This window comes from Kwoniella dejecticola, chromosome 7 (assembly GCF_000512565.2).
Source record: "Kwoniella dejecticola CBS 10117 chromosome 7, complete sequence".
Lineage (NCBI taxonomy): Eukaryota > Fungi > Basidiomycota > Tremellomycetes > Tremellales > Cryptococcaceae > Kwoniella > Kwoniella dejecticola.
Window position 1 is genome coordinate 47329 of NC_089307.1, and position 25783 is coordinate 73111.

Here is a 25783-nt window from a genome sequence, read left to right on the forward strand (position 1 = left end):
CTACCGCATTCTGTTCGGCGGTGTCGGCCGCAGTCGTCCACATGACAACGGCGGGAAGTGAGAAGAGAATGTCATTTCTTTCGGGTCATCATGTTCTGATTAAGCTTAATGTCAGGCTAACGATCAGCCTAGATCTGATGAAAGACTGTTCTTTCGACCGAAATTAACGAGGGCCTGCATATGTCACCTTAAGAAGGGGACATGTCATTGTTCTTAGATACGAGTTTAGCGAGAGATAATTGCCCTTTTCTCACTTAGCGTACTCGAGGCTTACGGCTACGCCTCGGATACAAATTGACTGCACACAGTTGGGTTTCTCCAGGTATATCGTAGAACCACCTAATCAGATAAGAGAAAAAGGTCACGCCTTTCAAAGCCTTCAGGGCCTCGGTGGAGATACTAGTGCTCGAATGATGAAATGGGATCTTTTTCGCTTCATATCTGATAAACGAAAGTACGATCCCCACCCTGAATTATCGACGACACTCAGCACCCAAGACTATCAAATTTGCTAAAAATACCTGACACCCAACGCCTAGCTCTAGAACCTGCCAAAATGAATCGAGAGTGTGCGCCTGTCTCTCCCCCTGACACTCCGCTATCAATCCATTCAGTGACGGTCTGTGTCACCTCTCCCCATATGGACTTTCCATCTTCCGACCTTTTCCACGAAACGAAACGACCCCTAAGTCGGCCGAATGAACCTACACATTCACCCTATGAACTTCCGTTGAATGATGCAAGATGGAAGACCAAAGATGAATTACCACCCAAACGGCATCTATTCAGCTTAGCACCGTTCCTTGTGACTCCTCGAACTCTATTCCAGATCACTTGAAATGGAGCTGGATGATCTTTCCCAATTTTCGCGGCGTGCTTTCCCATACGAGGAGAGAGTACCGAGAATACATTTGCGATGAGGAGATCTCGAGGAAATTTCGAGGAAAGGGAGAAGCTTTAGTTCAGGTTTCAGTAAGAACACCTCATCACAATCGTTCACTACCTTGAATCTGAGGCTTCGACTCTCCCTACTCCGCTCGCTTCCATGGCTCAAGTATCTAACGCACCCGAAAATCGACGAAGCAGGTACGAAGGATACTTTGCAGGCACTTGGCGATTGTCGGCGAATGTAATACCTGTCTTTACGACAAAGCAGCTTATCATTAGTCAAATCAAAATCCTGATTATGCGGAAAAGTTTTCCATCTACGAATCGCAGTATATAAGCGGAGTCTCTCGTCTGCTGACTAGGTAAGCCCGTTGATCCCCTCTGATTTTCCAAAAATAAAAAGTATCATCTGATCTGATAGACGAAAATGGCCCGTCTGTCAATGCTTACGATATGGCTTATCGCGCTGCTCCAACTTGGCTTGACCTCAGCAGATAAATTACAAGTCTACCTCCAGACGCCAGACTACGAGTGTGTCAACGGATGTTACCAAGCCTTGACGCTGGTGTCTTTTAAGGATATCACAGCGAAGAAACCGGCTACGGCAGATCAATGCAATTCAACATCTTTCGCTAGCTCCCTTGCACTCTGCTCGGAGGCTTACTGCGATGAGAAACGACAAGAGGCAGGATGGACGTATATGACTCAGACATGCAAGAAGTCGAAAGTGACCTTGAAGAAGCAAGCGACTTATACCGCTCAGATCGACAAGAATATGGTCCCTCAAGTGGACACCATAAAGGATAAGAAGAAAAGCTTCAATGGGACGGTCTTGATTGATCAGCATTCGTGGGATATAGGATATAGAACTGTGGTAGGTACTGAATCTCGGAATCCCCGAATTCATTGCTAATCCTCTGTTTTCGTAGACAGCCGACACGAACAACTTTCAATATGTATGTCCTCAATCTACTGAGTATGAGCAGACAGAACTTCGCTGATCTAACCTCGCAGAGCCACGGATTTGGCTTCGCTGTGTACTTGTTCATGATCACAGCGGTCATAATTGGCCTTGTCAATCGGTTGATCAGCTTATCAGTCCATTCATTCGTGAAAGATATTTCACCTGAAGATGCCAACAATCCGCCAGTGTCAATCAAACGGTCTCGCGGATCTCAGATATACACATGGTGGCGAAAGAACGTCACTTTGCCTGCTGCGTTTGGCTACAGACATGCTCAGCCGTGGGGATGGGTCTCGATCCCCACCAGGCTGCAGAGCATCCTCGTGAGTGTCGGATTAGGGAATCGAATCTCGAAGCCTCAGAGCTGAGCTGGTCATGCGTTTACGCAGATTTTCCTTTTTGTGGCGATCAATGTCATTTTTATGTGTGTCGGATATGACTTGTTCGACGAGAATATGTCGTGAGTCAGACTCGCTGGAGGCTCAGAATGTCAACAAGCTGAACGCATGCACATCCCCGCAGAGAACCGGACGATAAACAGGCTCAGCTGCTTGACTATCTGCAATATCGAACAGGTGTCATGTGTGTTTACAATATGCCGCTATTATGGATGCTAGCTGGAAGGAACGATGTTATCCTTTGGGTGACCGGATGGTCCTTCTGTGAGTAATACGTCGGGAAATGTCTATAGAAGTGCATCATGGGCGCTGAGGAGTATGAGCTGAACCCTTGACAAATCAGCTTCGATCAATCTGTGGCACCGATGGGTCGCTCGAATGGCTGTGTTACAAGCCTTCATCCATGGAGTGTGAGACATTCCTCGCCGATATCAGGCTTACAATTCAACGCTGACGTGTTGTTTCTGCTAGCGCATACACCATCATGAAGAAAGATTCCCTGTACGAGCGATTCTTTCACAGGATGTACTGGGCCACTGGTATCTTCGTAGGTCTTGACCGGAATTGGCTGTCAACATACTAACCCATGACTCACCAACCCGATGTATTGTCTGGCAGGCTTTGATCTGCTTCGTCTTCCTTGTGGTTCTATCGATCAAACCTATCCGGTCTAGGTGGTATGAACTGTTCCTTATTACTCACATAGCCTTGGCCTTGATGAGTCTGGTATTACTCTACTTCCACTTGACGCATATGAAGGGCAAATATAACCCCTGGGTATGGGCATGCGTAGCTGTCTGGGTGAGTCGAATCGTTTTTGCACAAGTCTGCTTCAGATCAGACGGGGAGAAGCGCTGATGCTCATGCTTTTTCAGTGTCTTGATCGAGCAATCCGGGTTGCTCGAGTTCTCGTCTTGACGCACAAGGCCCTCTCGAAGAAGGGTAAAAACACTGTCGCCCTCATGTCTGATAACGAGTCAGGCTTGATCCGATTATCAATCACTACGTCCATCATGATGAAGCCTGAACCGGGACAATATTACTTCATCTATCAGCCTTTCTCCATCAAGCCATGGGAAAACCATCCATTTACCCTGGCATCTTGGAAAGTCGACCAAGTAGCTAAATCCACCACGCTCAACTTCCTCGTCGCCCCTCAGAAAGGTATCACCAAGAAATGGAGGAAACGTATATTGAAGACCGAGAAAAAGATGGATCATACCCGATTTCTCCTAGAAGGTCCATACGGTCATTCGAACCCGATTCAGAATTACGAGCATGTCTTGCTCGTCGCCGGAGGAAGTGGTATCACCTCGATGTTAGCTTATATCCACCAACTGCAAAACCATCGCGAAGATCTGAAGCAGTTGCGTACAAAATCGATCACTTTGGTTTGGGTGGTCAAGCACATACCATATGCCTCGGATGTCTTGGACAACGAGTTGAAAGCTTTCGCCAACAATGCGAGTGCTATACCCGGCATCAAGGTCAATATACAGCTACACATCAGTCGATCAGGTGATAGTACACCCACAAGGACGATGATCGGCAGTATCAGTTCCGAGAGCTCGAGTTCAGGCTGGACTCCAGCAATGACAAGAAACAACTCGCAGGTCGACTCATTACCGCCAATGACAAGAAACAATTCCGAAGTACACCCAGTACCGCTGATGACCCGCAAGAATTCCCAGTACAATACATCTCCTACAAGCACATCGTTAGCGGCCTTCTCCGAAAAAGCAGGAGATGATATCGATGAGGATCGACTACATCATATACCTCTAAAAGATCCTCTGGAATCTGATGAGAAACCGAAAGCACCAGCGGCCATGCCAACGTCTGGACTGACATTGCACTCTGGACGACCGGTCATGCGTGATCTAGTAGATACCGCCCTACAGACTTTGGTAGGCGGAGAGAGACTAGCTGTATCGGCCTGTGGTCCGGCTAGAATGGTAGATGATATGAGACAAGCGGTAGTTAGCGTTTACGGATCCGAAGAGGGGGAAGTCAATGGCAGTACGTTAGAATACTTTGAAGAGCTGTTCTCGTGGTAGAGTTATTAGGTCAATAGTGCTGTATACGCATGCATAAATGTTCTGTCATTGACACCCTTGATCCCACCCTAAATTCTCCAGGCCGACGCTCACAAGGTGAGACTAAGCAAATTATCAGTCTCGACTCGCCCCTGCAGGCATTTCAACTTGGCCACTTTGCATATGATCAGATTAGCTGTGAGTCACTTACGGTCGTTCAATGCGATGCGCGAACATAAAAGGATTCATGCTCGCTTACAGGACTTCTGTCGAAGCATTCGACATGAGCTTCTGATCTGCCATCCTGACCGCAGTCGATGCCGCTTACAACGGAACGTATAGGGTCATTCTGCGTCATAGCAAGAAGACTGTACCCTCTTTTCATTGTCATCTGCGTCTAGAACTCATCAATCCGTGTCGCTTCACACGGCGCGTAGCCTGCAGTCGATCTTGGACTAAGCCTACATGTATATACTTTCTTGTCGAGTGAGCATAATGAGGGTCGGTCATGCTCTCATCCTTACAGTAATCATTTGTTCAATCCAATAGCACTGTAGAGTCAACACACCCAAACGACCAGCTTGCCATCAATGCCACGAACTGACACTATCTCTGACTTTCTCAAGTCCAAATCCGCTAAGTCTGGCACCGCTTCGAACGATGCTGAGGCTACCGTAAGTATCGCTCATAATGGTTTAGCCGTCATAATACAGCTGGCTGACGCGAATGATCAGTCTGCGAGACCGCCACGGTACTATGTCGTCACGCCTTGCTTGGCTTCCAGCGGGTGGATAAATTCGATAGGATTCCGATATGTCCCCGGCTTCGGTCTGCGTCATTTTTCGAGCGAGTCAGAGTATCTCTCCAACGCGGGGAACGGTACGGAGATCGCCTCCGACGATGAGACTGATGAACTCAATACAAAGTTGCAAGAATGTTTCTCTTTCCAAAAGTGGGTGTATCCAATGTCAAACTACAACTCCGAATCAAGCCAAATAGTTTCGCAAGGGTCGGCAACGAAGAGAATCGAGCGAATGGTGGCAGATGTTGTGAGATCTTACAGGGACGAGGAACAATTCAAGAACAACATCGTGCTTGTTGAGGACACCCAGATTATCACGGAGTGATATCTCACGGACATCTGCCCATGCGTGCCGTGTACTGTTCCTCAGCCGTCGTTCTTGAAGCGAAGGGTTCTGACTGGGTGGCGTAGCTTGCATGACTTTAGTATTAATCGACAATGAATGAGAAATTTTCCTGCATAGTGTGCATTACTCGCCGGAAGTGCGCTCAAATCCATTGGATCTGATTGTCAACGCAGACTGATCCAGAGAGGATAAGGCTCTGTGGCGTGCGGGACTTCATCAACTTTCAGCATCTTGCATGAGATCCGAGCAGTGATTAGTAACACGATAATACTCTCCTCCATATTGTCCTACGAAGTCAGAATGTCTGAGTGAAGCGCGAGAGTATAACGTAGGGAGTCTTGCAGTAAAGCGCACTGAGTGTCACGATTTCAAGCTTGTCTTCTCGCAGGCAGGTAGAAAGGTTCAAAGAGCTGACGTCACGTCAGAAGACGAAGCTCAAAACACCCGTTGAGTCTATCGAATCTGTCCTTTGACGGAACTGATCCAGACTCGACTCGGATGTTCTTCACAATACACAGCATGACTCGATCGAAGTCTAGTTTGTAAACTGTACAGTATAGTACAGTATATAAAGGCTCACGAGATGCCCAAAGTCTTCTCGCTCTGAGAGCATCTCATGTCATTTCATTCGTCCTTTTCTCACATCCCTTTACTTTCTTATCATTAATTCACGACAACGCCACAACAATGGCGTCTTTGAGCGGAGACACCTTGTTCCCCTCTACCGATGCCTTCGAGGGACGGAGCGACCCCGCACCGCCCTCGCAAGAAAGGAGCAACCACACTAGTGACCGGTCAGTTCATTATGAGCTGGACCCCACCGCCAGATATAGCGGGTCCGAAACAGATGCTTCATCAGGTCGTCTGATGAATAATTACGCATACGGATGTGAGATCGTCAAGGGGTATCCCGGATCTGTCTATGGTGTCGAGGGATTCGGTACTCAACTAACTGAGAACGATCCTGACCAGCTCAATCAGGCCATACAGGTTCGATTGGATGATTATGGATGTTCTTTGGTTCACGACGCACAAGACCAGCATGAGACTGCCTTAGGGCTGTGTAGATGTGAGGTCGATTCGATCGCCACGGACTACCTGCAACAGCATCAAGGTAGTCAGATTGCGATCAGTATCGATGGGGAGCCAGTGGTGCTCTAGGGCTTGACTCGCCTCGTCAGGGATATGGGAAGCTTGAGGTCGATATCAGATTCGAATCTGAATCTAACTTGACTTTAGCTGGAAACCATCTACCTTCCCTTGACTTGACTGCTTTCGACCCCGTTCGACTTCACTGGAGCTTTGACTCGACCAATTTCCATACTTGGTAGAGCAGCCAACGACTGATCGTCTTGAGGCAGTATTTATGCAGATCATTCATCTACACAACATACTATACAACACAAGTGCGTTACTGTGCAGCATTATTCATCAAACCATTGAAAATGGTTTTATCCCAATGGTCATCCCATGATGCCCATTCGTTGCTCCCTTCCTTTGACGATGCCGCGTCGAAGTACTTTGTGAGCTTGTTCAGCTCTACAGCTTGTGGGAATTCCTTGATTACGTTCTACGATCATATGCCTATGAGCAAATGTCCTCGCTTTTTTGGCCATGAATGGGAGTTCAGACAAGGACTCACAATAAGCTGTTCGCCCATTTCTTCTCCGGTATCGAACACCCTTCCATTTTGACCATCTTTCACGAGCTCGTCTATACAGCTAAATCCCCTAGCCAAGACAGGCAGCTGACACCCGAACATATCGACGACTTTCATAGGTAGATCCATACCCGATGAAGAGGTGTGTAAACTTATACCCAGATCCGCACTGCCAAGTAATAAAGGGTAATCCTGCGCAGGCAAGAAGACACATCGAACAACTATGTCTTTCCACTGTTTCCGACTGACTTCATTCTCGAATTGAGCTCGTAATCCACCTTTACCAGTGATAATTACCAATAATCTCGGAAGGACTGCGCCGGAATCGATGGAGTTTTGGTATGCGTCTAAAGCGGTTATGAGCAAGGAGAAGTCTTCGTCGGCTGTCCATGATGTTGAAGAAACGACAAGAGCTGGCCTATCTGCTCGTTGCGTGATTTGACCCGATGTGTTCTGAGTGAATGGAGTAGTTTCGGCAGAGTGGGATAGGAAAGAAGGCGGTGAAGGTGGTTCAAGCGAGGGTAGAAGACGACTAAATAGGTCGTGTTGCTCTGAAATAGGAGTGCGCTTGAAGTGGGAAGGTGGTCGATCATGCAAGACTACTTTGCGACCTCTGAACGGCTTTACTCAGCTGACGCACAAACGGAATATTTTGTGCGTATGAAAGTTCACGAGTCGATACTCACATCAACTCCCACTCCTTGACCAAGTAGTCCTTTAAAGCTTTGGTCACGAAAAGATGAGCATAAGCGGTCTGTCCGAAAGTCTCCTCGATCCTGGGCGTATAACGTGAGCTCGGTTCTACTGATGCGATTGTGATTGAGCTCGGAGAGTGAGTTTACGATCCATCTCGGGCTCACCATCTAGCGATCTTTACGATCGGAGACCTCGCCCCCAATCTCATCGATAAGATACTATATCCCGTATTATGCCAATCTATGATCAACTTTGATCCTGTGTTCAGCACAATAAACTGCGAGATAGCCAGAGTAGGTATCGAAGGCGGGTTTTGCACGAAGAGATATTCTGTATTGTAGGGTATTTTCCAGATGATCAAGTTCATTATCGAATAAATCTGATATATCACTCGGATAGGTGCTCTGGCTATCCAAGGCAATCTGGCCAATACCTTGGGAGGCTCGTCTAGAGGTAAGATATGAACGTGCTTATCTTCGAGTAACTTTGTAATAGGGGTAGTCTCGCCGTACCCTACGATCCAAGTCTCGATATTGTGTTTGGCAAGACTGGAAGCGTGATACATCATTCGAGGACTCCTTCCTATATCCCCTATGACTAGCACGACGGCTGTGTTTCTCTTTGAGGGTCGTAATGTCGTCCGCCGTATGAGCAAGACGAAGAAGAGAGTCCATGGTGTGATGAGGACCATGAATATGGGGAAGAGGATGTGGCCTGGAACACCCTTTGGATTGTCTTCGATAGGGTTGTAAAGGGGTTTAGAGGGGAAGAAGCCCGGTAGCTGAAAAGCGTCCATTGTCGCGCTTTCACTCCTAGCTTTTTATCAAATGAGGTTTGAAGCGTCGAGCACTCCGGCGGCTGAACAGGACAATGGCCATGCATGTATTAGGCGAAGAGAGAATAGATAGATACATATATACATCTTACTTGTTCATCGTCATCATCCACCGTAGGAGAGCGATATCACGTGACTTGCTACCATGTCACAACCTAATCCTGTCTTGTGCAAATCAAAATTATCCCCTTCACCAACTTGCATTTCATCGATATCATCAATATTCAACAATTCTCAGCCTGTCTCATCTCATCTTGGATCCCATGTCGCCCCGAATATAGCACTAGCACCAGCAAAACTTCCTACAAGATGAGGAACAACGGAAAAGAAGCCGTTCGTCTATGCGAGCATATCGTCCGGCAGGCTTTTGGAGATGTCATTTGTGTGAGTTACAATTCTGCTCGAGTTAGGCGATTGACCCCTAACCAGCAACTGTCTGATCATAATTACATGTATAGCGCGTCGCTTCGACATTACTCAATAGAGGAAGACTGCCTCTGTCCACCATATCGCGATTATCAGCTCTGCCCAAACCGACCACTTCAGCTGCATTGATCGTCCTCATTCAACATGATCTGGTACAAACGAACGGAGCGTCGTACAAGAACACAGGAGACGACGAGCAGTATGAATTCGATACGTCAACTTGTCTGTTACGGCTACGATGGGGTAGGATCTTGGCTATAACACATCAAACGTATGATGAGGTCGTGAGTGGACCAGATTTGAAAGGATGGGTCGAATCTACGAAGCTGATATTCACCTGATCATTGATCGATAGGCTTTGGAAGTAGTCAGGACAATCATGGTGTATGGCAAGATGAAGGTGCCAGATATCATCAACGTGTGCGGAGGATCAAGTGATGCGATGCGTGAGTTAACCTGCCAAGCATTTTGCACATCTTGGCTGATGTTGACGCTTTGACTAGGTGCGGACACGGTCAACAACGCGATCATAGCTCTAGTACGAGCACAATTCATACGGCCTACATCGTCTGAGATGCATATCTTAGATTCAGATCAGGTACAACGGCGGTTCAACGTGAGTCTTGCACCTCATAAATCTGTAGTACCTATAACACGTCTAACTCGATATTGCTTGTTCAGCTTCACCGACTGGAGTTAATCAGAAACAAGGGTACATCCATGTTATCGGCTCTTGATATTGAAAACTGCGAAGCGAAAGCCAAACATGAGATCCGCGAAGAGAAGGAGTCTTTACAAGACATACGGCGGATCTTGGTTGAACGACCGAAGATAGACAAAGACTTGAACAACAAGAAAGCAAAGAAACGCTCGAAAGTCAATACGATCCTTGGTAATGGCACCGGAGGAGAAGAATTCGATTACGAATTGAAACAAGATATACACCTTAGAATCAACTACGACAGATTTGGGATATTGATACGGAACGAGCTTATCGTCAAAGCTGCCGAGGAAAGGTGGAATCGAGCCGCTGGAATAGTGATGAGAGCGATCCTTCAAGCTTCCTTGAAAGAATATTCGAAATTGGCTGAAGAACGATCGGGCGATTTCATAGGGACTAATTCGATTGTGCCCTTAATCGAGGAGAAGGAATATCCGACCCTTTTAGCTGGACTAGCGATCAGCTCGAGATCGACTATACCTGAAGTAGTGCGGAATTACCTGAATATCCTCGCTGGAGATGATGGCTCGGCGGGGACGGCGCCGTTCTTGCGTAAAGATAATGGGACGAATCCTGGATATATCGTGGAGATCGAGATCATTTGCAGAAAGCTGAGGGAGAACCTGCTGTATCAGCTAGTAAGGGAGAAATTGGGCGATAAAGCCGCGAGAGTCTTGGCTGTTGTCAGTAAGAGTAGTAAGGCGTTTGAGACGACTGTGAGTGAATCCTCTTCGTCGGAGATCCGGTTTGCATGTCTAATATATTGTGAGACAAATAAGCTGATGTCAACGCATCAGGTCCGAGATTGCGCAATGTTACCTCTCAAAGACGCTCGAGCGCACTTGGCGAATTTGCAGAGATTGTCTCTTGTGGAGACTCAAGAAGTACCTAAAACAGCAGCGAAATCACGGATGGGATTACCTTCTTCAGCCGAATATCACTTGTGGGCGATGGACGAGACTAGGGTATACGAAACCCTCTTGACCAATGTGTATAAAGCATTGGGCAACATCTTGCAAAGAAAAGCGAAAGAGATTGAAGATAAGCGGATCGTATTAGCTAGAGAGAATAAGGCTGAAGAGCTGGGAAGCGATAGATCGATGCTCAGTGGTAAAGACCAAGAAGATCTCATGGAGTTGGACGATTACTTGAAGAAGTTGAGTTTGGCTGAAATGAGGAGCGAGGTAGTTGTTTTCATTTTGAGGGATTTGCCTGGAGCACCTGGCTCGAAGTGAGTCATTTTTCTTACTCCTACCCTTCCTCACTCTTGTTGTCGAGAAGTAGGGGACGTGTGCTGACATGGCGATGGATGATTAGAATCCAATGAAAAGACCGTTCATGCGTTCATATACAATACATAATGAAATTACGATACGATTGTGGAGTATCATCACAATGCCCTCAGTTATGCATGATTCATGTCATTCATTGAGATATTCCGAGGAGATTGAGTGACGATGCAACAGCAAGGCGACTCCCAAAAGCCATTACAGGATTACATCCCTCACCACCAATCGGCATCTCTAGCCGTCGCTGTAGCATGCACGACGCACCTCCATACCCTTCTCCGATTTTTCCAGTGCCCACTATAACTCCACCATATCCAAATATCCCTCAGATCGCACAGAGCCAGAGCTCCGCTCACCTTGTTGGTATCTTCGTACTTTTGTCCGGGATTCGGCTTCTCATGACCTCGATCTCCTCTGTACAGGTTCATTGCTTGTTGGTGCTGATGCTGAAGATGGATGACAGACTGAATCGCTTCGCGCACGGGAACCTCGAAATCCTCTTCCAGTGCTTCCCAAAGATGGAGCGCAGATCCCACCCCCGTTGGATTGGCTCTCCAGCGCTGCGAAAGTTCATTCCGGTATTTCTTGACCCCGTCGAGAATCAACATGATCCAGATCGCACTTGAAGGCGTCTCGGAGTCGTATCTCAGACCAGAGCAGGTATTGAGCAGCGACAATGCGCTTTTGACCGCTGTGAGATCCAGCAGCATGGTAGGGCTTTTCGACGAGTTTCCACAAATCATTTCCCTTATTGGTGGATTGTAGGGTTCATTTAAGATGAATTCGATGATTCGCTCGATGAGGTGAAGAGGGAGGGTTAGTAATTTGCTATGTTGCATTGGACGTTTCAAGCCCGAAGATGCATCGTTGGAGCGAGCGCGAGTGTGTCTTTTCGGAGATGCTACGATTGTAGGCGAAACGAGGTCGTCCTGTGCACACGGAAGACTCAGCCAGGTAGTGTAGTGTATCACCGAAGAGAAGAGCAGAAACGTCCCTCACTCACCGCTTCCAAGTGATTACCCGACAAAGCGAACCTCTTTCTCTGATCAGTCAATCCACCCCAATATCCGGGATTCATCATCCTCAAGATCTGCTTATCCTGCTTCGCCGCGAAATCAGAAATAGCAGAAAAGCATTTCTCTTTTTGGATCAAAGTCAGGTTGTGGTCGTTCCAAGGGGCGTACCCTGTCCATTTTGGGATTGACCAATGCGTCAAATTCGTCTCTTCGTGCGTTGTTACTGTGGGCGCATTGGAGAATTGACAGTTGCGAATAGTCCGTCCCATCAAAGATAAGCAATATGCATGTATTGGAATGACTCGTTTTTCGCTCCGTTCACTTTGCCTTCCCGATGATACGGACGACGGAGACGAGGTAGAATTATCCGGACTTTCAGCTAAGGTCGTTGATAATTGTAATCCGCCGTCATTGACTTTCGGGGACGGGGATGGGAGTGGAAGATATAATCCGGGATCGATTATTCCGGATGATATTCTGAGAGCGTACCATGATCTCAACCATTCTTGAGGTTCAACCTTGAAGTCGAGATGGAGATCCCGTATGTTCGCTGGAATAGGAAGGGGGAGGCGAGGTAATTCACACGGCGATGAGCATATCGAACAGTATAGTGGTGGAATGAGCATGGCTGTTTCGTGAGGCTGACTTGGTCGAGATCTGAGATTTGGACGATCACTCTCTATCAGTTCGGGCAGTAATCCTATTGTGAGAATTTCAGATTTCAAAACAGTATGAAGGTGCAGAGAGACACGCTTCCGTCAGCAGATGCAAGTCAAACCTGTTAGTAGTAATGCTCAAGTAAGCGAAAAAGTCGAGGCCGCCTGTGAAGGCCGATTTAGCCATTGATCAGGTTGTCAGATGGGTAGACAAACAAAACATGCAAAGAGTACGAATGCTGTCCTATACCCTCAATATGGTCAGTCGCTCCAGAACAAAGCAGAATAAAGTGACATGATCAAAAGACAGGTCAACGAACACTCCTTTAGGGTCATGTTCCTTTATATATCTCTTACCTTCCATTTGCCCCCGAAAATGGAGATGCAGTCTGAGGGTCTGGTCGCTGGCTAGGCTGAATTGGTCTAATGATTAGCATGGAAGCTTTGCTACATTGCGGAACGATCGTGATGAGATGCGGTCAGATCTGATGCTCTGGGATGCTGCAAAGCATATCTAATGATGATGTGCCTGATAACTGGTTGTGTAAGTGGGCTCTGGTATCAGCCACACGTTATCCTTTCTATTGCCTACTAAAGAGCTCAATGTTTTCGACAATGACATATCCACTCGTTCGCTCATCTCATCATCTATAGATATCACGCATACGACTGAATCACCCACTGGGAACAGCGCCAGGAGCCAGGAGAGAGCACGATGAACGGCTACTACAACGGACCGTCGACTTCCTCGGCGCCTGCTGCTGGAGCTGCCCAAGCAGGAGGAGTTCCAGGTGGAATAGATGTTCCGCTAGGACAGACCAATCAACCTAGATTACTAGTTCGCAATCTGAACAACCAAGAGACCAACTTCCATCTGAGTGGAGTAGAGCTGGCATACGCGAATAGTCTGAGGAGGGTCATGCTGGCTGATGTGCCTACTATTGGTGCGTGACAACGAAATTGTCTGCCTGAAAAACATATCGAAATTGAAATTGGATAGCATTTCTGACCAAGTCGTTGTCCCGTTCATATAGCAATTGACCAAGTCCTGTTCTTGCAAAATACGACGCCGATCCCGGATGAGATGTTAGCGCATAGATTGGGGCTTGTGCCGCTTATAAGTCGCGGAGTAGCGAAAGGATTAAGGTATACAAGGGTAAGTCAGCTTCACATTGTACGACCAAGATAAGGCATAGCTGATTTGAACGAAATGTCCGTGTGCTGGTACTCGATAGGACTGCGAATGTGATGAAGGTTGTTATTACTGTATGGTCACTCTCAAACTGAAAGTGACCTTCAGAGGAGCAGATGGAGAGAAATTCATGAGAGTGACTAGTGATATGCTGGAGATTAGTCCTAGTCCGGGAGGAGTAAGTGGATTGACGAACACGAAAAATCACATGAGATTAAAGATACTGATAGAAAACATGTTATAGCCTGCAGCTCAAAATCCGTATGGCCCTCCTCAAGATCTTACAGATGATGATCGACAGATAATGAACAATCGAGATCCAGAATTAGGTGTTCCCGTAGGAAAAGGTCAACCGGGTGTACCGCCCATATTGTTGGCTAAGATGGGGCAGGGACAAGAGATTGATCTAGTTTGCAAGGCTTACAAAGTGCGTATCACCCTTGTCTGCCCAAATACTTGGAATGCACTCCCTGTCACAGCGCAGAGGAAATGCTGATATTATAAATAGGGGATTGCGAAACATCACGCTAAATGGTCGCCCCTTTCTACTGTTGCTTTTGAGTATGACCCGCATAACAAGCTGAGGCATACAACGCATTGGTTCGAGACTGATGGTGAGCATCGAATATCCTGCTTTCAGACGCACATACTTGCCTCCAGCCGTCTCAAAAATTTGTTCTCATATGAGATCTGTTTGAGCTGATCCATTTTTTCTTTCCTTAGAACGGGCGGAATGGCCTCTGTCGTCAAATGCAATATTCGAGACCCCTCCCGACCCCTCTGAGCCATTCGACTACAAAGCAGTCCCCTCTACGTTTTACTACACCGCCGAATCGGTAAACTCGATACCCGTCAGATCAGTAGTGGAACAAGGATTGGACTTGTTGATAGAGAACTTAGCAGGGGTGATCTTGGCTGTGCAGAAAGAGACTGGTGTAGATGAAGACGAAGAAGACGGAGGTGAGAACGGGGATGTAGGTGTGGTCGAGCCTGACTTTAGTGGAATGGATGGGTATGGTGCACCTGCCCCGCCACAGGGAGGGTACGGAGGAAGCTTTGGTGCGGGAGGTGGACAGTGGGGAGAAGCAGGGAGTGGGATGAGTCCGCTGAGGAGGTAACACGGGTAAAGGGTGTGTGAACCGAAAAATTGCTGGTCATTCTCGCAATCCGGAGGCGACAGATAAGAAGCAGAAGAGGCAGAGTCTTGTATGTAAATCGATGACAGACGATCCATCTCATATCGTAGGCGAGTCATCCTTTGACGGTTTCATACTGATACAGTGTCTGGGAATCCTTTGAGTCAGCTAACTTAGCTAAGGAGACGACACCCTCAGTATTGTTGCTCACGCAGCATACAATCCTACTCGCCCTACCATCCGACTGACCTATGTGCTGCTCTTTTGGAATTCTGTCTTCCGATGATCCAGACTGATTTCAGCCAAAAGCGAGAAATACCGAAAACAGCTTGTCCAAGCGAAACGCCCAAATGAGTACTCTAAAAGATGAACTGAAGAAAGCTGAGAAGGCTCTAGCAGCGGCTAAAGAGAGGAGATCGTCCAGTGTAGGAGTGTACCAAGAGAAAGTGGAAAAATTGAAGAAGGAATTGGAGAAACCACAACCTCATCCTGAGTGAGTCTCAATCATCTTTCTACGTTGACCGGGTCAGATCCTAGATCTGCAGAAGTCTCTTCTGAGCGTCTGAGCGTTAACAACGAATACGTCTACTCTATCTGTTTCTTCTGGGCTTACCCAAATCCCTTGTGCTTCAGACTACAGTTCGGTCCGGTCGCGCAAAGTATAGCTGTTATGGTGGCTCTGAGCTTGGGTGAGTATAAGTTGTGTTTATTGGTGATTTGGTCTGAGAATTTGGTAGGTAGAGCGCAGGAGGCTGACTGAGGGGTGCACAACAGCCATGTCAGCTGTACCATTGCCGTTCGAGATGATACCTTTCTACCGGCTGTTCAGCACCGTCACAACTATAGCAGTGGTGTGAGTCGTCCGTCTCTGCACATCATGTGGGAGGGTCAGGGAAAAGGCAGTGGGGCACTAGGCACTACAGACGAGGTCATCATTTCTATGAGATGACCGTTCCTTGCTGGGTTTGAGCTGATCCTGTGTGGGTTGTAGGTGCTACGTTACTAAGACGTCCATCATTTACTATGGATATAATCAAGCTCTGAGCAAATTACCTAAACCCCCAGACCCTCAAGATGAACGATTCAAGAAATTGACCGCTAGTAAGAAAGCAAGGCAGGATTTATGGGTGAGTCTCCTCTTTATGAGACTGACAGATCTGAGCCAGCGTACCTGGTCCACAAGGAGAGAGAAAGAGAGGAAGACACATTCCCGGCTGATTGTTGATTTTGATTGACTGATGAATTGGTTTCTCAAAGGCACATACTCGGTCTCACCCTTCAGCGTTCTTGACTACCAAAGCGGCCGCCCCCAAATTATTCCCTTTTCCCCTAGGTAAGACCCGGCCTGAAGCTGCGGTCAAAGATGAATTATGGTGGGAGGGTGGGAATGCTCCTCATGTTGTAAGTCTGATTTCAAACTGTGCTCACTGTGCGCCCTAGCTTTGAATGGTATACTGATAACTGGATTCCGCGCGTCACAACAATTTGATGTGTTAGGGCCACTTCAATCGACCGAAATTGCCTCAGCCACCTGCTCCGGACGAAAAGGTCATGATGAAGAGGGTGGAAGCCAGTATGAAGCGAGAGGCGCAGGAGAATATGTGAGTCAGCCGTCTCGCTTCATGAGGCACACAAGGTGATTTCGATTGACATGCTTGCGACGGTCTTAGGTGGAAGAAGCGCATTCGATCGATCCAGATCTTATGCTGCATCATCATCATGTCTTTTGGTGAGTCAACCAATAGCCGTGCTGGGCTGTGACACCACACGAATGCCTTGATGTGGAAATCATGTCTACATGTTCACTGTGCTGATGCCGGGTCCTCATGAACGGTTTATAGTCAATCGGAAAATCGCAATTGCGTGTCTATGTTATCTAATCTACCACACAATCTCAACGGAGATCCAAGCGATGTTGGCTCCTCCACCAGATATGGACTCTGTCTGGCGATATATCGATAGACTCTCGATGAACAAGAACGAGTCTGCGCCTAAACCGACCCAGATGACGGGAGGTATGTCGTACCTCTATGAACAGGGCGAAGGGGACGTGAAGGAATTGGCCAATGTCCCGACAGAGATGGTACCTCCTCATGTGTTGATGACGACCCAGAATCATTGGTATGCCGGACCGGGCAATGAAATGAAGGGCGAGAAGTGAGGTATATCGGAAACAGAGGCAGAAGTAGAAGGAAGATCGGAAGTCAGGGTGGAGAGAGAAAGGGTCCAGCGAATGAGTAATTTCCAGTAAACAAGAGTCAAGGCGGATCATGCACTTTGCTCAATTCATGAGAGATGCGTCTTGGATTTATGAGCCTGCAGATTGTCATTTGCCGAATGGTTCGGGATGCCTTGGAAGTTCTCCGGATCACCGGCGCCGCTGAAATTGACGTCAGGGTGATCGACGCGTAGGCTGTCACTTTCGCCATATCTCTTGTTATCAAGCATTGTATCTATATCTATATATAGACAGTCATAGGAACACGCGTAAGCATCTCCTGAAGCAGCCCACCATGGTACCATCAACAGCATAAATAATTGCTTTTTCCAAGAATCTCTATTGGCCCAACTCACCCCGGTTCAATTCACCGCGTGACTGATCACTTGTAGACTGCAACTCGATCTTGGTCAAAGAGGACGCCACAGGCAACAGCAACAATGAGCACATCTACGAGTAAATTCAATCAAGCACAATGGCTATCCGCTACCCCCCTGGAGATGTACGAAGGCACGTATAACATCACCTCCCCTGCAGCTGAGCAATTGAGCCTTCAATCTGGCTTGCCTTCGATCGCGAAAGGTGGTCCGAATCTCGGTGCAAACGATGGGATAGAGGTGTTGGATCTAGGGTCAGGGTTGGGTCAAGTCACGCAGGAACTCATCAAGCTTCGATCGCAAGGTCAGGTAGAACCCACCAGGGGGATAAGGATTACCGCTGGAGATATCGATGAGACGTTCCTTGATAATTTGAGGAGCAAGCAGAAAGTAGAGAAAGGTTGGGATATTGTGAATGTCGAGAAGCTCGATGCGAATGTGAGTCATATCACAACGGTGCCAGTAGTCTCTTCGGTGCTTATGCGATCGATCCCAGATCGACAGACCTAATGATACGATTCTCTCCCTTGCCTCTCCTCTCCTCTCTCTCCTCTCTCTCCTCTCTCCCTCTCCTCTCTCTCCTCTCCTCTCTCTCTCTCCTCTCTCTCTCTCCTCTCCTCTCCTCTCCTCTCCTCTCCTCTCGTCTTGTCTTGTCTCGTCTTGTCTTGTCTCCTCTCCTCTCCCGTCCCGTGATGGTATGATCTGGTCTCCTTCTGACGTCCCATGTCTGCCTAATCAATAGAATCCATCCGAGTATTGAAACCCAGAGGAACTCTATCATTCAGCACATGGGCTTACGCCGGCCCATTGCATCTCCTTCAACACGCCATAGCCCTGCTTCCCTCCTATCCACTCACTCCGTCTCCACCTCCCGAAGGTCCATGGACGCAGCCAGAGTACATCCGCAAAATCCTCATTGAACATAATATGAAGGAAATAAAAGTGACTCCCTTCGAGTTCCAGCAATATGCTGATAGTCCCAAAGAAATGGCTAGGAAGATGTGGCCTGTTGTTAAGATCATTACCTCTCAATGGGGGGAGCGGCAAGGTGAACTAGGATGGACGATGTTTGAAAAGATCGAGGAGCTTCTTAGACGTGATCAGGGCGATGGAAGGGTGAAGATTATCAGTGTAGCGCTTATTGTCACCGCCAAGAAACCATGACAAGGTGAGTACAAATGTCACGAGCATGGGTCATATGGTGGTATATACATGAATTCAAGCTTTACACAAGCAACCAATCTTTAAGAAACTATTGTCCAAATGTTGTCTGACATGCGATCAAACAGTCCTCTACCCTTAATAATGCGTAGTTGTCGTGAGAAACGTCCGGTGTAAAGACTCCGCCTTACCCTAATCAAGTGACAGACCGTCTACCTGATCATTCTCCTCACCTCCGCCCCGGCAAGACTGACTCTAGCAGTATCAGCCTGGTTCATCTCATCCTCCGTTGCAACCTTCTTCCCCAGAGTCCTGCATTTACAACATGATTAGCCTTTGCCCCGGTCGGTTCGACGGCCAACTCACCTCTTCTTCTTCGTGGTCGTCTTGATAGGCACATCATCTTCATCAGATAATTGCAACTGACTGATTCTTTCTCTCAATGGTTCAGGCGTAAGGGGAGGCTTTACAGGGTTCACTTTCTTCGTCGATTTAGGTGTTCCTGTGGTTTTGGCTGGAGTGTCTTTGGGTTTCTTCACCGGCGACAAAGATCTCGCTGGCTTCTTAGGTGATCCAGTCGTTCTTCTTCTGCTAGATGCTCTGCGAACAGGCGATTCTACCTCGTCTTCGCTTTCTCCTTCCTCCACTTCAGCATCGGAAAGCGTAAAGGCGGACTCATCTGAATCGACCTCTTCTTCATCCGCATCTTCCTCTTCTTCCTCACTGTCTTCATCCTCTGCGACTTCCTCCTCTTCATCTTCATCTTCATCATCATCCGTTTCCAGCAGACTCTCTTCGTCTGAGCTGGCCACGATGGCAATCGGCTTTATAGCGTCTGCATCATCATCTTCCACTTCGGATTCAAGCTCGATCTCTTCCTTGGTAGTTTCATCCGCTTCATCGATGTCTTGCTGCTCCGCCATGGAGACGTCAGCTTCCACGCTGGTATCGGCTGTCGATTCATTCGCAATAGCATCCGCAAACGATGCCTGTCCCACAGGAGTGAAGGAATCTCTTGTCAAGGTGATCTGAGGCAGACCAGGTGATCGCACAACGAAGGGATCAGATTCTTGAGTCATGACCGAATCATCTCCTGAAGTCATCTGCTTGACCAATTTGCTTCAGCTCAGGTCTCTCAAAAAATTCAATGCGAAAATGATTACCAGAGAAGCATCGATGGCAGATTCGAAGCTTTCGTCTCCATCACCCGTAGAGACAAATGATGCTTCTTGGCTCTCTTCGCCGATCCCAAATGAAGATGCTGAGTGTGGGTGGAATTGGGCTATTCGATTGACAGCGGGTGTCATAGTCCTTGTGACAATATCGATCTTCCTGTCTGTCTTGAGCTCGTTAGCGGCGACCTGCTCGAAAGGATGTCAGCGAGCTATTTTGATTCGTTGCACATGTATGGAACCGATAAGCAAGCTCACCTGTTCGCTGAGCTGCCGACCGAAATCCTCATGCATTTTCTGCAAGGACTCCTGCATCTCTTTGGCGACTTCTTCTCTGACTTCGACCTCGATAGCGGCATTCCTCATTTCAGACTCGTAAAGCTATGCAGGAATGGAGAAGTCAGGAAAGCGAAGCTTATCGTCGCTCGGCATAGCTTACCCGTGTTTTCATTTCCTTCAGCTGATCGAAGAGGTATTCAACCAACGCATCTTTCCCATCCTCCTCATCGCTCTGATCCTCTTCACTTTCTTCGACAACCTCCAGCTCCTCTTCGACCATGACGAAGCCTTGGCTTTCCCTGTCCATAGCCAGCTTCTTCCCATTGTCATTCGGTTGCTCAGGTTTAGGCAAGACAGGGATAGTGACCTTTATTTTCATTGGAGTTTGGGCATGATGCCCAGTCACGGCGTTCTTGAATGCGGAGAATTGTGTGGAGATCTGGCGCTTGAGTAATGGGAAGCCGACCTTGTTGGACGCCGTGGTCTGTATCTCTCTGGCAATAGCTGAGAAACGCATCACGTGCGAATTCTCATCGAAACCAGTATCGTATGGGTTCACATTGACTATGATGACCTACTGAAGTGATCAGCAAGACTGGCGCAAGTCACATTAAAGACGATTTCGGCTTACAGCTTTACCGTCGCCAACGAAGAAGTTCTGGAATATCTCAGTTAATTTCGAATGTCTGAATGGAACAACGGCTAATTTCCTCTTCGCGTTGGGTACACCAGTATTGGTCGAAAGCTTCTGCTGATTGGCTCTAAGAACTTCCAGACATTGTCCCAGCACCATCAGTGATTTATTGATGTTTCCTGCTTCCTTCAACCTATCGCCTGTGGTCTGTGTGTTCCTTGTTCGCTCGGATCCAGCCAAATCAACAATAGCTAATCTCGACACCTGAGCCGAGTCGGGATCCTCAGGAGCTCCATTATGTATCCTGACCACCTTGATTGTGAAGATGCCGTGCGACCTGGATGACTCTCTATTGGCGATAGTACCAAAGACCTGCCTGGCAGATTGACCCGATCGAAAGACTGCCAGTGCTTCCTTCCAGATTGATCCCACTAGTCAGCTCATACCCAGTGGCCTTGGCCAGATGTAGCTTACCTCTCTAGTTCGAACTCGTACATCCTTCAATCCAGCAATATACTTCCCGTTCCCTTCCGGATCATTTTTCAAAGCCAAAGCGTGTCTTTTCAAGATTCCCCCTCCTCCGTTAGCCAAAGCTGCCAAGTTGAAAGAAGAATTGAGCGCGCCAGAGAAACCATAAGCATTAGATCCACGCGGAAGGCCAGTATTGGTAGGACGGCCTCTTTGCAGACCGGGCGTCGATGGAGAAGAGGGAAGTACCGCGTCAAGGAGATCGAATATCTGCACTGAAGAATTAAGCTGGAGCTGCGAAGTTGTATGTTCCCTTCTAGCTTACTTTCTCGTTGTACACTTCCGCGTAAGACACAAACACAGCATAAGAGAAGTTCCTATCCACCTTGACGTCTTATAAGAAGTCGCATGTCAGCCGCACGCACGGCTTAATGATAGACGAGCCAACTCACTATCTTCAATCCTCGGTTCGCTGGCTGCCAGCGGATCATTCAGTGTGATAGGTTCGTCTCGCTCGTCGCACAGTACTACATCGGCTAAGCCTTGGGGTTTGAGCTGAGTCTACATGGTCAGCTATCGGTCCGTGCACAGCGAGCTCAGACGACTGACGTTGGCCTTGCTCTCCATACCTTCTATCGAATTGAAGACCACATCGATTGATCTAGGTAAAGCTCCTCTGTCCGCCGATGATTGTGTAGATCCGCCCTGTATGGTATAGCTCTTCCCGCTATTCGAAACGCCGTAAGCGAACAGTAGTCCATTTTCACCTTTTAAGAGTCTTTCCACGAGTGGCAACGTCGTAGTGGTGAAGAACGAGGATTGAGGGGTCGTCGGCGGGAAGACTTTGTCGAAAGAGTAGATGTGTGGTGGTTTGGGTATATGATGTCGAGATGAGTCCTTGAATGCACGCGTCTCAGCCAGTGGCCCACAACGTAATATTCCCGAGTCTGCTCACCGAAGGTGCTCTCATCAACACGTCCGTTTCTGACTGAATCTCCAAGTATGGGCGAGAAGAGGTGTGTCCCTCGGAGTCTGCTGGCGAAGGTCGTATACGAAGATATGCCTGCGAAAGGGTTTCAGGGTTCGGAGCTGGTCGGGCCGGGTACGATGCATGACGTGATGAAACACTCACCTGCAGACTCTCAGAGTGATCGCTACCATCGATTGCGACCGATTTCTTCGGTTGAGCCTAATCCGTCGACATCTCGTCAGCTCAGTCCGGGTCACTCGAATTTGTAGCGGTGTGCAAGCTGACCTCTTTCTCCTTTTGTCCTATCTTTCCTGATACCTTCCTGAAGCCCTCTTTACCTTTCGCGAGCAGTCCAGGTGTTCTGGGCTGACCAGTCAACTTGGGCAAACCGACTGCTGGGCTTGCGGTAGACTCCTTTGCCGCTCGTAACCTTGTTACCCTGCCAGCAGCGGGCTGAGGAGTAGGTGCGAATTCTGATCTCTTCGGCAGAGGCTTCGACCTCGAGGATGAGGAAGCCGTTGGTGCTGTGGGTGCCATCTTGGGACTTTGTTTATGCAAATAAGGAGGAGAAGCAGAAGACGATACAGTGATTCAACAAGTCAGTCACGGTTGATGCATCCATTTGTTTACCTGACGGAACCAAATAAATACACGCACCGTGCGTAGACGCGACTGTCACGTGGCGCATGACTGCATGCATGCATGTGGGCGAAAAGGAGATTTCTGAATGCTCCATTTGCGTAACAGAGTATGACAAAACACAGTCCATACATAGCAAGCACATCTGAGGGAAGAATTGAAATCTAATTAGGTAATCCTTGACCAAGCTGCAACATCATCAACGGAGCATGTTGAGCTGTACCGAACGTGTCTCTTTCCCCGAAACTACCTTGATCCCAACTTCGCTTGATCGTACATTTCCACGCTAGGGCAGGCTTGAACCACATCAATGCCAGAATATCATCATCGTTCTCCACCTTCCATGATTTCTTCACGAAGTCCTTATTCAGCTTATCTTGCTTCTGGACGAACTCGTAGTCTGCCTCCGTGGCGAACATCACGTCGAAAGTGATTTCGTATGGCCCCGAATTCTTGGATCGGACTACTCTTGCTAAGTCAGGTAAGAAGAATGGTTTTCCGCCATCTGAAACACCATAGTCAGCATTATTCATCGACTCTTCTTCGCGCGACGTATCATGCATGTTGAGAAGAAGTACCACTAAACTCGACTCACAGAGGAAAGTATTGATTGCTGGCTCCGGATTGAGAGGTATCAACTCCTTAGTCTGTTCTCGACCGGTATCGTGGCTTTCGGTGGGTCTGGTTGGTCGGCTATCGGATCCTGTACCAACTGTGAAGTGATCGACGGGGAAGTCTTCCGGATCATCGATATCCATCAAGTGATATATCGTGAATTCACATGCAGGTCCTGCGGAAAGTTCCAATGGCGTACCCGGACTAGCAAAGTTCCCGGCGGTAGCGACTTGACCTGGATATGCTCCGTGCAGCACACCGACTCGAGCGCAATTGGCAATTGCATTGGCTAGTCTCTGGGTCGGAGCGAGTACTTCTCCGTACAGACCAATCTCGTGGACATTATCGAAAGAGCAGGGTTCGAGATGCGCCATGACTGCGTTTCGACCGTAGAATTTCCATTGTAGTTGATGGACCGCAGGATCGGTCTTGAGAACGGGGAACATTCGAGCGGTCATATCCCATGTCTTTTGGGTCTGCAAGAAAGACACGAATGCTCAGCACGTGAACGAAGACAGGACTTCCCAAAAGCGTACTCACGAATTCGTCAATGCATTTGATCAGGATTGGATCCCTTATACCACCCAAGAATACGGTTTTGTAGCCGACTTGTCGAGCTCCTTCAAGCTTGAATGCAGTAGGCTTCCGCTCGATCACTGCGCCGGATACTCTTACACCTCTGGCGGACATCTGTTGATACTTGGCATTGGTAATATCCAAGATACCTCCTGGTCCGGCGAGCTTATCCGGTCGAGCTGGTTCAACACACGTCAGCCGTCCATCTCAATCAGCACACACCAAGATTTGTCGTGCGGACTCACTCTTCTCGTACAAGGTATGAGCAGCGACAGATAACTCAGTACACCTCGTGTTTGGATCCATAGGAAGCAACTCGAAGTTATCAGGAGTCACCGTGGCCAGGATCACCTTTCCCTTGGGAATCGCACAAATACCGCCGCACTCCATGATTTTACCCATATGCCAAGCTGTCGCGTGAGACACCTTGCCTAATCGATGTAGACAGTACGCGATGAATGGTGCTGGATCGTAAGCCCTTCCGCCCTAACAAATCGAATCAATTTCGGTCAGCACTACTCGATGTGATGTGGAAGTGATTTGAGACCGCGAGGTGCGACAAAGGAGACTAACAATGATGATATCAGGTTCCTCCCTGAGAGCTTTGAGGAAAGGCTCATGCCCAACCTGAGCGACAATAGCATCCGTCTTCTCCACATCTTCGGCTTTGAGATCGGGGATCTCGCCACAAGGGTGCACTTTCCCTTCTTTCAATTTGCTCAAGACTGTCTCCTTCGACACGTCAGTGTAGATGGCAGCAACTTTGAGGGTGTACCCTTTCTGATTGATTATGTTGGTGATGATCTCCTTCAGGAAGTCTACATGGGCTTTGGGTCCTGCTCCACCGGCGGATGAGATCAGGAGCTTGAGTCCTCGTTTGTAAACTGCGTCGATCATTGGAGCGACTGTGCATTCATCGGTCTAAAGTCAGACTCCGCCACACTGTAGACATTCGCATGGAGTTTGGACTTACGATCTCGCTCGTACATCTCCTTGGATACCACTGTATGGTTGAGTGCCAGATCATCGGGTCCTAGAACCAGATGGTGTTAGCATCAACAGTCATGAAAGGTGAAAGATGAGTGGGATCGTATTGGTATGCTCACCTCCATCAGTACTTCCGGCGTCAACAATGATCGCGTCCGCTCCATGTTCTTCCACGCCGCGCCACAAGTCTTCCTCGGGATATCCATAACCTATGCACAAAATGTATCAGCGAAATGCCAAAGCTGAGTCACTGAGAGGTTGTAGACGGGGTAGCTTACCGAGAATAGGCGAAGGCGTAATGATCTTGACTTTGGCCCAGTTGGAACCTTGATTGACGCTTTCGACTTGCATGATGCAGTGTGATGACCTAATAAAAAAATTGCTTGAGACAAAGCGAAGTTTGAGACTCATCATCAAGTCAAATGATCACGTACACAGACACTTATATATGCTTCACAACACTCCATGTCCCGCTCACTCACTTACCACGACTTTCCCGACTGATGATCCATTTGTAGTCGTATCGGGAAACCCATTTGACCGAGTCCGCTTGATATCGGAAAAGTCATCTGATCATCGCTCATAGCCGAAGAGCGAGTTCGCCCCGCGATCAAATCCATTCCTCT

At 48.0% G+C, this 25783-nt stretch overlaps 11 protein-coding genes across 11 annotated transcripts; 7 read left to right on the forward strand and 4 right to left on the reverse strand.

Moving 5' to 3' along the window:
* Positions 1–1315: 1315 nt before the first annotated feature.
* On the forward strand, positions 1316–4307 carry I303_105661 (uncharacterized protein; the record flags this gene model as incomplete). The annotated part of the gene is made up of 8 exons (XM_065969213.1): positions 1316–1762; positions 1822–2175; positions 2242–2312; positions 2375–2514; positions 2594–2660; positions 2722–2797; positions 2869–3051; positions 3126–4307. The coding sequence occupies 8 exons, from the start codon at positions 1316–1318 to the stop codon at positions 4305–4307; spliced, it is 2520 nt and encodes an 839-aa protein (XP_065825285.1).
* Positions 4308–4876: 569 nt separating this feature from the next.
* Positions 4877–5413, forward strand: I303_105662 (uncharacterized protein; the record flags this gene model as incomplete). Its single annotated transcript, XM_018408976.1, has 2 exons — positions 4877–4960; positions 5021–5413. 2 exons carry the CDS (start codon positions 4877–4879, stop codon positions 5411–5413), a joined length of 477 nt encoding a protein of 158 aa, XP_018261248.1.
* A 708-nt stretch (positions 5414–6121) lies between these two features.
* On the forward strand, positions 6122–6595 carry I303_105663 (uncharacterized protein; the record flags this gene model as incomplete). The annotated part of the gene is made up of 1 exon (XM_018408977.1): positions 6122–6595. One exon carries the CDS (start codon positions 6122–6124, stop codon positions 6593–6595), a length of 474 nt encoding a protein of 157 aa, XP_018261249.1.
* Positions 6596–6845: 250 nt separating this feature from the next.
* On the reverse strand, positions 6846–8586 carry I303_105664 (uncharacterized protein; the record flags this gene model as incomplete). Its single annotated transcript, XM_018408978.1, has 4 exons — positions 6846–7004; positions 7077–7707; positions 7781–7870; positions 7955–8586. 4 exons carry the CDS (start codon positions 8584–8586, stop codon positions 6846–6848), a joined length of 1512 nt encoding a protein of 503 aa, XP_018261250.1.
* A 348-nt stretch (positions 8587–8934) lies between these two features.
* I303_105665 (uncharacterized protein) lies at positions 8935–11007 on the forward strand (the record flags this gene model as incomplete). Its single annotated transcript, XM_018408979.1, has 6 exons — positions 8935–9009; positions 9084–9335; positions 9407–9497; positions 9555–9667; positions 9733–10488; positions 10570–11007. The coding sequence occupies 6 exons, from the start codon at positions 8935–8937 to the stop codon at positions 11005–11007; spliced, it is 1725 nt and encodes a 574-aa protein (XP_018261251.1).
* A 269-nt stretch (positions 11008–11276) lies between these two features.
* On the reverse strand, positions 11277–12703 carry I303_105666 (uncharacterized protein; the record flags this gene model as incomplete). The annotated part of the gene is made up of 2 exons (XM_018408980.1): positions 11277–11990; positions 12065–12703. The coding sequence occupies 2 exons, from the start codon at positions 12701–12703 to the stop codon at positions 11277–11279; spliced, it is 1353 nt and encodes a 450-aa protein (XP_018261252.1).
* A 745-nt stretch (positions 12704–13448) lies between these two features.
* I303_105667 (uncharacterized protein) lies at positions 13449–15043 on the forward strand (the record flags this gene model as incomplete). Its single annotated transcript, XM_065969214.1, has 6 exons — positions 13449–13677; positions 13768–13889; positions 13969–14103; positions 14170–14352; positions 14434–14539; positions 14649–15043. 6 exons carry the CDS (start codon positions 13449–13451, stop codon positions 15041–15043), a joined length of 1170 nt encoding a protein of 389 aa, XP_065825286.1.
* Positions 15044–15411: 368 nt separating this feature from the next.
* On the forward strand, positions 15412–17222 carry I303_105668 (uncharacterized protein; the record flags this gene model as incomplete). The annotated part of the gene is made up of 8 exons (XM_065969215.1): positions 15412–15554; positions 15695–15750; positions 15836–15914; positions 16053–16188; positions 16319–16462; positions 16559–16662; positions 16732–16790; positions 16903–17222. 8 exons carry the CDS (start codon positions 15412–15414, stop codon positions 17220–17222), a joined length of 1041 nt encoding a protein of 346 aa, XP_065825287.1.
* A 497-nt stretch (positions 17223–17719) lies between these two features.
* On the forward strand, positions 17720–18820 carry I303_105669 (uncharacterized protein; the record flags this gene model as incomplete). The annotated part of the gene is made up of 3 exons (XM_065969216.1): positions 17720–18094; positions 18153–18351; positions 18399–18820. 3 exons carry the CDS (start codon positions 17720–17722, stop codon positions 18818–18820), a joined length of 996 nt encoding a protein of 331 aa, XP_065825288.1.
* Positions 18821–19029: 209 nt separating this feature from the next.
* Positions 19030–22877, reverse strand: I303_105670 (uncharacterized protein; the record flags this gene model as incomplete). The annotated part of the gene is made up of 13 exons (XM_065969217.1): positions 19030–19129; positions 19184–19920; positions 19981–20178; positions 20248–20370; positions 20429–20842; positions 20900–21316; positions 21377–21640; positions 21696–21763; positions 21823–21925; positions 21980–22267; positions 22326–22433; positions 22503–22559; positions 22626–22877. The coding sequence occupies 13 exons, from the start codon at positions 22875–22877 to the stop codon at positions 19030–19032; spliced, it is 3129 nt and encodes a 1042-aa protein (XP_065825289.1).
* Positions 22878–23143: 266 nt separating this feature from the next.
* Positions 23144–25508, reverse strand: I303_105671 (uncharacterized protein; the record flags this gene model as incomplete). The annotated part of the gene is made up of 8 exons (XM_018408985.1): positions 23144–23484; positions 23575–24070; positions 24135–24349; positions 24416–24656; positions 24744–25075; positions 25144–25203; positions 25277–25366; positions 25436–25508. 8 exons carry the CDS (start codon positions 25506–25508, stop codon positions 23144–23146), a joined length of 1848 nt encoding a protein of 615 aa, XP_018261257.1.
* Positions 25509–25783: the final 275 nt, after the last annotated feature.